The sequence below is a fragment of the Taurulus bubalis genome (genome assembly GCF_910589615.1).
Source record: "Taurulus bubalis genome assembly, chromosome: 19".
In the NCBI taxonomy this organism is placed as follows: Eukaryota; Metazoa; Chordata; class Actinopteri; order Perciformes; family Cottidae; genus Taurulus; species Taurulus bubalis.
This window is the reverse complement of record NC_136607.1, coordinates 10,079,074-10,089,285: the sequence shown is the minus strand read 5'-3', so window position 1 is coordinate 10,089,285 and position 10,212 is coordinate 10,079,074. Positions and strand designations below refer to the sequence as shown.

Below are 10,212 nucleotides of genomic sequence, written 5' to 3'. Positions count from 1 at the left end.
TTGGCATTTTGGCAGTATATATATATACTGTATATGATATCTAACAGAGATCTTTGACAACCTTTACAATTTACATTTGAGAAGCACAAACTGTCAAATGTTTTTCATTTTTGCTTAGATAATCACTAATTACGTGATTATCTAAGTAGCTTTGTCAATCGACAAATTGACTAATTGATCATTTCTTTCCTGGAAAAATCTACTTTCACAAACTAATGAACATCCATAAAATAGGTAACGGTAGCCACATGTGTCAACAGAGACCATCTGGTAAAATACACATTTAATTCTCCCAGCTAAAAAATATAGGATTTACTATTTGATCACTATTCAAAAGGGTGTCATCTTATGATGAACTAGGGTGCAGAAGCCTTATGTGAAAGTCAGCAACTGCTGCTATACTTAAACTAATGGATTGAAGGGTGATTTAAAAACATCCCAAAAGCATCAAAATACTGATAAATAAATAATGAATAAACATTAGTGCCGATATTTGATCTTTTCAAAATTAAATGACAGTGCAACTTTGGATTCTTAAATAGCTACAGATATTAACAATGATAATACAACTGTTTACATTACGATCCATTACATCATGAACTACTTTGAGCGTTAGATATGAACTCTTAATAAATCAAACCACTGGACGGAGACTCGCCGTCTCGTTTTCTTGCAATTCCACACACACAACGGTTCAGCCGTGTGTGTGTGTGTGTGTGTGTGTGTGTGTGTGTGTGTGTGTGTGTGTGTGTGTGACAATGGCTTTCTTTACACCCACAACCTGGGAATCATCACATCGAACACGAACATTAACACGAGTAACATTCATCACAAATCCACGGGAGGAAACGTGTCCTCGTCGTCTGAGGTCCTACGAAGCTAAACTTAGCTCCAAACATCCGCTAACGTTAGCAGCTGCTCATCTGTCAAGATACAGATGTTGGTGGGCAGAAGGCAAAGCGGCAAGGATGCTCGCGGAACCGATTCCCATCCAGAGTATGACAAACAAACACCAAATACTATGTGGAAACACATGAATGCTTACCTTGACGTGTTATTCGGGGGTACAAGGCAGAAGAGTGAGGTTTCTTCTCTGTACTTCGGGTCTGTACTTCGACAGCTAGCTAGCGGACTGATACCCGACGATGCGATGGACCAATCCCGCTGAGCACGCAGGTCCCGTGCTCACAAGGAGGAGTGGTGGAGAAACGGGCAGCGGGGCAATGTAACGGTCGTAGTTTCAGCAATATGCTTCACGAACACTCACGGAGGTCGCAGGTTTCATTTTGTTCTCCTTTTACTGTAAACTCACGACCACAAAATAAAACATACTTCGTTGTTCTTTTTTTGTTTTGTTGCTACAAACAATTTCGTGGTCGATTGGCGCCATCGTGTGGCGGACTGGAGAGTTGCACTTTGGAATTGACAGCCTCGTAGAGGATATTTGTACTCCATATTCAGTTTATTGGCTAGTAACTTTGACAAGAAAACGGCACGATACCCAGGTTAAAACAAATATGACCCGTCTTAACCAAGTTTAAGCTAATTTAATCAGCATACAGTGACATACTTCACTTGTGTCCATTGTCACAAACCCGTTTATAGTGTCACTGGCAAACCTGAATAATGATCAAAAACATTTGAAGCAATTTTCAGACATTGGGGAAATTTGCTTTCATGACATGCAAGGTGTAACTGGTGCAATTTGCCTAATAGTCAATATTGAACTTCTTTGTGCGTGCAAGAAATTGACCACCTAAAGAGTAGCCGTTTGAAAATCAGGTAAATCTGGCCTTCAGTGACAAAAACAGTGGCCGGTTCCAGGAATGTCTAACTTGAGTTAACCAGAGTTCATGAGACATCAAATTGAAATATGTTTATTTTCATAAAAAATGAAAGTAAAGCAATAAACTGCAACGTACAGGATTGCAAAAAAAAAAAAAAAACACCAAAGATATCCAATCGAAAGACGACAAAATAAAAAAAAGACTATACAATGCCACAATCTTAACACGGCTGAAGCAATTATCGCCTCTTCTGGAAGATGTTGCCTCGTCCCATTCCACCACGGCCCCGTCCCCTTGCAGCCACTGCAGATAAATAAAAAGGGAGAATTATACCAAAATTACATAGTTTGCAAATTTTGTCGAGGTAAAAAAAATATATATAAAAAACACATTATGATACAATGGCAGTAAAATATACATTTGTGAAACGATAATATTTTGTCCCATATGTTAACAAGTCTAATTGTGAAACCCATGTTATTCATGGGACATGTTGGGTAAATCTTATCTGTAATTGCTTAGAGTAAGTAGATGCAATGACTTGTAAAACAAGGAATTTGGAAGACATTGGTCCATAATGTATCTGCTTACCTTGTGCTTTGAGAATAGCCGCCTTGCCCCTTCCTGCACCGGAGCCCTGGTTCTTGTTCTTCATACTCTTTAACATCGGAGCATTCTTTAACATATCCGGTAAGATCAGGAAGCGGATCTTGCTGCCACGGATGTAAACTTGCTCCAACTGTGCCACCCGGCCATCACGGTAAGTCACTGTTATGTTGGACATCTGTGGGGACGGGTACAAATTATAATTAAATATTACAATAATAATTCTGTGTGTCATTTTGTTTCTGTATAGTTACTCTCTGCCTTCATGGGCATTTACATAAGCATATTATTTAAAACCAGAGAGCTCACCACCCACAATAAATCATGCAAACAATGGAGCAGAGACTAGCTGAAATATTTTGTTCCCAAAATCAAAAGGAGGAAAAAAGCGATGCAACACTGGAAATCCGGCTGCAAGGAGACACTTTTTATAATAAAGACCAACCTGGCAGTTCATGTTGTCCTCGGCCTCAATCAGCTTGCCCCTGTACACCTCTCCAGTGTTGGTCTCACAGGTCACGATGTGGCCCTCTGCCTCATGCAGCACTTTGATTGGTACTCCGATGGACATTTTTCAACCGTCTTCCTGGAAAAACAACATGCGTTGGAGCGAATGTTACAATGGGTTGTCTCATAAGAAATGGCGGTAACGAACCTTTGTTACTCTGCAATAAACATTTACTTCAAGAAAGGTAGCGTAACTTCTGAGAAACTACAAATTGGTTGAGTTATACAAATAATTATCCTCAATGATTACCTTTAGCTCAGTTAGTGAAACATTAGTCTTATTTAGGCAGTCTGAAACGTAGCAAACCCCACAAAACATATTGTAACGAACTACTGACTGGTAATCACAGACCTTCAGTAGGAAGCAGACAGAAGCAGACAGTTAGCCGCTAGCTAGCTAGTTAGCTATATTAGCAACATTAGCCAACGTTAGTGCTCCATGAACTACAACAATACAACACTATCGTTGCGCCGAACTGCGTTAAGACCCCACAATGCTCTGAAGTCACGTTGACTACTCCAAATAAAGGATTTGATTAGCTTAAATACTTAATTGAACATTATCTTTGATCATCTACCGAATGCGAGTTCGGCTAACAGGCGGAACCGTGTTAGCCGACTGAATGAATTAGCATTAGCTATTTATGAACAACGCAGACGAACAACACTGTTGCACAAACACATTAATGACAATTCAGTTTCGTCCCAACTGTTACGACAATTACCTTGAGTCTGTCTTACAAACTGATTTCTTAATCCTTGTTGTTGTTCCTTCTTCGACTGCTCTGCAACGTGGGTCTGTCGCTTTTTTGCGTAGCGTTACCTTTTGGAGCCTTTTCCGCCTACCCACAATGCCACAGGGGTTCAATGAAGTGCTTCCTGGGTCATTCCGCGGTGCATTGTGGGATTTTCATTTTGACTTCATGAAGGGAATCCTGATTTGTCAATGGAATTCTTGTACCAATTTATTAATATTTGTGTAAGTTGCTAATGAAAAGCCAGAGAACTGAAGCTGTGTCTGGCTGACCGTTGGACATTTATATTATCATACAGCACTGTTTTGTATATATTTCTCAACGGAATACAATTACAATAGTTAATGCAGTCCATGCACTAATATCACATATGGAATATATTTAGGGTTTAATTAGAACAGGTACACATTTGCATTAACTTTTTTTTCTTCTTTTTTCTCAGCATGCTCTCTCACTGAAACAACGTCTATCCAATCCATATTAGACACCAAATGTCTTCTGTAAATTGCGAGTCCATGTCTCCACTGCATCAGCCTGACAGAACGCAAAGAGAATCCTAAAACAAACAAAGCGTGTTATTGAGTTTTTATGCTAATCTGCGTGTACTTACTAAAACGGCACATGGAAATGTTGCATGCCAATGTCGTGTTTCCTAGATATATACATTTATTACTGAATGGCGTAAGATAAAGTACAGGATTGTTGTACCCAGCTGGAGCCTTGTCTGGAAGGTAGAGCTGGCAGTTGCTATGACATGCAACATGTCCCCTGTTTATTTGGGGTTTTGTTTCTTTTATTGTACTAAAATGACTCAGTACATAACACATACTTTTCATAACCCTTATCTCATGATAATCAAAGTAGCACAAAAAAAAGTAAAGCATTAAAATGAAATGGCTCGATTTTATTACCCCTGGGCATGACCACAAAGTATACTATATGCAAATATATATATATATATATATATATATATATATATATATATATATATATATATATATATATATATATATATATATATATATATATATATATATATACCATAAACGAGCTAGATACATACCCATGTATGTTTATTCCTGGAGTCATGTCTCTCAGATTGCCTCTAGGCACGTACATGTTGCTTTTTTACTGCTCCATCTTTTAATGTGTATTTTACTATGCTCTCTGAACTGTTGAAATGTTTTGGCCCCTGTTATTGTCAATCTTGTTTTTTTCCTGACTCTTGTACAGCACTTTGTGACCTGTGTCTGTGAAAAGTGCAATATGAATAAACGTTACTTACTTACTTAATGCAGGCCACAATGAAAGGGGTTTTGAATGAGGAAAGAAAAAGCATAATGGCATAATAAAAGACCGTCAAATGACCCTTCATTTGATTTCCATTGCATTAGGCTCATTGACTGGCGTCAGCAGCCAGACCACTCTGTAAACACCTCTTGCTGAGTAGTCTGCGGTCATGTGTATGTACTTTACGTGTGTGTACGTGTGTGTTGCATGCTGTCTATGTGACTGACACTGAAACTAGCCACACTGCAGGCATATGGAGTAATATTTCAATAGATCAAACAAGCTCTTTGTTTTGGTTGGTTGGTAACTCACTTGTATATATTGGGTGCCTTTGACGCACGCATGTGTCTCATTGTTGTTGAACCAACGGACATGTGTTGCCTGGCAGTTATCAATTAACTGATCAAAGTAGCAACATCAAATATTAAGTAGCTATCCAGCACTTTGAAAAATTACTTTTTGAAAGATCTTCACACAAGAGATGGTGAATACCCTAATGCTCGACTTTGAACAGTGTCATTGTTTTCCACCAGCTGTCTGTAAGGACTGTGGTTTATGATATTCAGACCATTAACATCAGCTCTTAGAAGCACATTTTTACCTGTGGTACATAGAGGTGGTTCATGGTAGATGCAACATTATCAAAAAAGCAGTTTAAGAATGTAAATGTCTCTTAAAAATGCATCCCAAGAGACAGTATACAGTAGTTGATAAAGCATTGTTTTCTGAAATGCACATAGATGTTATTATACTGCATTTCAATAACATGAAAAAATCCTTGTTTGTGTAAACATACCTGGCGAATAAATTGTTCTGATTCTGATTAGCAGCCCATTTTAAACCCCCTTTAAACACACTTTTGACAAATTCTTGTGCGTGCTTGTAAATCTGATTCAACTCGGAGATGGTTGATGAGAAAAAGTAATGAAACAAGACAAAATATTCCCTGCAACCAGTTTATGTGACTTTATAAAGAGAAACAGATTTGCTGTTGATTTAATGAGGCTTCATGAATCCTTCATGTTGGCACACTATCATATGTTTTATGGTGATGAAATATATTTTTTTAAATACTAAAATATCTTTGTCATGAGACTTCTGTAAGCTCTGTTGAGCATGGACAGTCCGTCTGTTTAAGGGAAAGAGCCTGAACATTCACAAAAGCAATGCACCTTCTCCTGTCGTTCACCTCCAAAGCATCCGTTGTTCCCCTCAGATCTGTGACCGACTCGACTCCATCCTGCCCAATGATGCATGGATGCTTCTGCTGCATTGCTGGAAGGGTGCTACCCTTTTCTTGGTGTCCGTTGGGTATGAAGCTGCTTGGTGCAGCGTTTAACTTTGATGTCCATTGGCAAGAGGCTTTGTGAGCCGCTTTCAGCGGAGTTCTATCAGGACTGGGGTCCAGGACGTAGTTATTCACTACTGTATTACATGTTGAACCGTCATTACTGGTACGGGAGGTAGTCCGTATGTTGCTGCTGCTCCCAACACCTCTGCCAATACCACTCCCAACCCTGAACCCTTGTTCATCCCTCTTCCCTAAGATGTGCTGGTACAGAATCCTCCGAAAGGTCTGTCTGAACTCCCGCACGTGATAAGCATAGATGAAGGGATTCACAACGGAGTTAGCATGGGAGAAGATGATTGCAATGTGTATCACCCAGATATGTGCGCGGTCACAGTCCTGACACAGGTGGTTGAAACAGTTAATGAGGTGCACTGGAAGCCAGCACACAGCAAACAAACCCACAATGATGGCCAGCGATTTGGCAGCGTGCACCTCCTTCTGCAGGGTTGAGCGAGATGAGCTCGACGGTGAGGCAAATTCTCCAGGAGCAGGTGCTTGAGCAACTTTGAGGCCCATCAGTCGGAGCTGGCGCCGAGCGGCCACGAAGATATTGGTATAGATGACCAGCATGACTAACAGGGGAACCAGCACACAGCCGAAGAAATTGAAATAGACCATGTAGTCCAAAGTAACTACTTCTTCAAACAGGCACCTCGTCAAGCCTTCAGGGCAGACTTGGCTGCTGACCGCGGTGGTGTTGTTCCAACCTGTATAACAGAATTATGGGCGATTAATGACCGGTTTCATCTTTTAATGGTGTCAAACAAATGCATGTGTTTCCATAACAACAGTAATTATATATGGTTAAACATTTTTTGAGAAATTATGGTCAGTTAATATGCATGGATTGATTCTCACCAATAAGAACCACTTAACCGGATTGAAGCCAACATAAAAAGGCCACACACATTTCCTCCGATTGTCAGAATTGAAGTGAATTTAAAGCACTTATCTATACAAATACAATATAAATTCTTTTGAAAATGGTTGTAGTAATTGGATGTTTATTCTTAAAACAGGGTTTGTTTGGAGATGTGTTTACTTTGATTTACTCTTTTCCCAAATTCATATGTTACAACTGACAGTGAAACAAGTGTAAAAACAAAACTCAGGTATCCATCCATCTCCTCAGAAAGCTATGAACAGCATAACATATGCTATATTTATGGGTTTCTGCATCTTTCAGTAAGCCGGGTTTATCATTGCCAAAATCCATCTCTCACCTCTGTTCCAGCCCAGCATCGGTGTCAGGCCGATGCCGACTGAGAGAACCCAGCACAATGTGATGATACCCTTCGCCCTCTTCCCCGTCACCAGGCTGTTGTACCTGAAAGGTTGAGCAGAGCACAATCATACGTCAGGGTTAGTTGTTTTATCTAAGCTCAGTGTGATAGTATCCCTGTGAGGCAAAGTCAATATTTTGTGATTTATGAGAGGATTCAAGCCTCCATGTGTTATTTATTGAATAAGCCAAAGCATGATTTTTTAAATATTATTGTTGCACTACTGGCTGTTAAAAACCCTGTAGCCACTTCCAATAATATTCTCCAGTACTTTTGTCTGCTGATTAAAGACACACCACACACCAAGTGTTTCAAATACCTCAATCTATTCAGATTTTGAAAAGGTGTGTTAACAACAGGCTTTGATGCCAGCATGTGTTCTTCCTTACTATAAATAGAGAAATAACCACTCAGTGTGAAATGTGCGTGTTGAATGACTCTGCAAAAAGTTGGTTGAGTGAGATATTCATCAGCAATAAGGGCATTTCCTTCCTAATTTACTGGCCCACCTTCTCCTCTAAGTTCTGACGTTAAAGCTCTGAAGATATTGTTATTTAATCAAGTCATGTAGAGCTTCTGAGAAATGCAGTGAAATACAAAAATGACAAACATTAATATCACATAATCTACTGACTATCATGACATTCATTTTACAATGGAATCACTTTAATTGTTATTTAATTTAGTTAATTATACAATATGTTTATGTTATGATATTTAAGTTAGATATTTTCAAAACATAAAACAATCTATTGATATCCAAATAACTGAACCTGCATTAAAAAAATCCTGCTTTCTACATTTAAATTCCCTCTTTTCATACATTTTAATCCTCAAGTTTGACTGTGTTGGCAGCATTGATGTGCCAATGCTTTTCCTCATGCAGACATCAGGAATGCACACATTTGGCTGGAGGAATAAAAATAGAAAATCTGCAGGAATAACTACAGTATTCTCGGAAACATCAACTCACCTACAGCCATTGTCCCATGTGACTGAGATCGTTCATGGCCAGAGTGGCCGCCAGTTGGCTATATTAAGCCTCCTGAAACTCTGATGAATTATTAGCTTTACGGTCTTTGGTGCCAGAGGTTATGGCACTAGTGTGAGCACACAAACACACACACAAGCCGTTATGCAACTGCTTATGCAAATCACCTGCTGTGGCTTACTCAATGAAATATCTTCTCATGGAAGGAGTAGAATTTGAATGGTGTTGATTTAAGTGGATACAAATGATCAAAGCCCAAGATATTTAATCCCTCGCAAACAGTAACCCAATAAAGCCTGAGGAGACATATCTACGTCTGCCCAGATTAGCCTTATTGAATAAGACCTCTTAATACTTCATTGTGTTTTGCTACACTGCATTTGTGCCTCTCACGTGTTATGGCTTACCACACTCCTCTGACTTCTGTGTGGAAAGAGCATCTTGTTCAAAATGAAACTAAAGTGTTCACGTCCAACAGCAAAGGTAAAACAATTCGAACAAAACATAATTTTCAAAACGAAACGCAGCTCTCCCAAAACCAGAGAGATTTGGTCAGTCTGAAAAGTCATGCTGGTTAAAGTGACAGCGTGGGAAGCTATCTCTGTTTCAGTTTCCAGCACAGCTGATGTGACCTTTTTGTTTCCTCTCACCTGAGTGGGTTCTTGATAGCGATGTAGCGGTCTACAGCGATGGCCAGCAGGCTGAAGATGGAGCTCTGGGTAAGTATGAGGACGAAGCAAGCGATGAACAGGCAGCCGAAGAAGTTGGCACAGAAGCCGATGCTGATGTTGGAAAGCAAGAAAACATCACAGGTCGTAAAAAAAAACAAAAAAAACACATTAAAAACCCACTCAATGTTAAATTATTGCGTATCTAATAAAGCAATAATTTAACATTGAGTGGGTTTTTAAAACCAATCCCGGGGGGTGTTAGTGTAATTTATTAAACTTTTACTCAAGATTAGTCCGATGAAAAATACGATTAACGTTTAAAAAAAAAAAAAATTTAATGATACCTAATTGTGATAGCAAAGGGAATTGCCAGCAGCCCAACAGCAATATCAGCCACTGCCAGTGACACCACAAAGAAGTTGGTGATGCTCTGTAGGTTGGAGTTGAGGCAGACGGCCCAGCAGACCAGGACGTTCCCAGCCACAGACAGGAAAGCGATCACCAGCTCCAGGCCAATATAGACCATCTGGTAATCCAGCATGGTTATTTTTTCCTCTTTTTTGCTTTCTTTGCTCTGTCATCCCACAGACTAGGCTGCTTGGCTTGTTTTTAGACAAAATACCTGCTTGCCAAACCGCATAATACAACTTAAGGGATGAGTGATTGTGTCACGTGAGGACAGCCAAGGCAGGAAGTTCCCACCACAAACACCTGCCTGACTCAACGCTTTACTGTCAATTACACTATAACAGTATGTCAGTCTTCCTCTTTGTCTTTGCAACCGTCTTCGCCTCTTTTGTGTGCAGCTCGGTAAACTTTGCCACAGACAGCAGCAGAATACTGACGAGGAAGGGTCTGGGAGTTTTGCCGGACGGCTGCCAAATTAAGAGTAGTGGTCTGTCGAGAGAAAGAGGGAGAATACAATCTCAGTACTCTTGCCTGTACAAACAGATTGCAGGATACCACACAGG

General features: G+C 39.8%; 2 protein-coding genes across 2 annotated transcripts; both read right to left on the bottom strand.

Moving 5' to 3' along the window:
- Positions 1–1,861: 1,861 nt before the first annotated feature.
- Positions 1,862–3,737, bottom strand: snrpd3l (small nuclear ribonucleoprotein D3 polypeptide, like). The gene is made up of 4 exons (XM_079235116.1): positions 3,626–3,737; positions 2,839–2,979; positions 2,379–2,571; positions 1,862–2,090 (listed from the first exon to the last, which is right to left on the bottom strand). The coding sequence occupies exons 2-4, from the start codon at positions 2,962–2,964 to the stop codon at positions 2,026–2,028; spliced, it is 384 nt and encodes a 127-aa protein (XP_079091242.1). The 5' UTR covers positions 2,965–2,979; positions 3,626–3,737; the 3' UTR covers positions 1,862–2,025.
- A 2,295-nt stretch (positions 3,738–6,032) lies between these two features.
- On the bottom strand, positions 6,033–9,782 carry adora2ab (adenosine A2a receptor b; the record flags this gene model as incomplete). Its single annotated transcript, XM_079235522.1, has 4 exons — positions 6,033–7,003; positions 7,520–7,623; positions 9,221–9,352; positions 9,586–9,782. The coding sequence occupies 4 exons, from the start codon at positions 9,780–9,782 to the stop codon at positions 6,033–6,035; spliced, it is 1,404 nt and encodes a 467-aa protein (XP_079091648.1).
- Between the last annotated feature and the right edge of the window lie 430 nt (positions 9,783–10,212).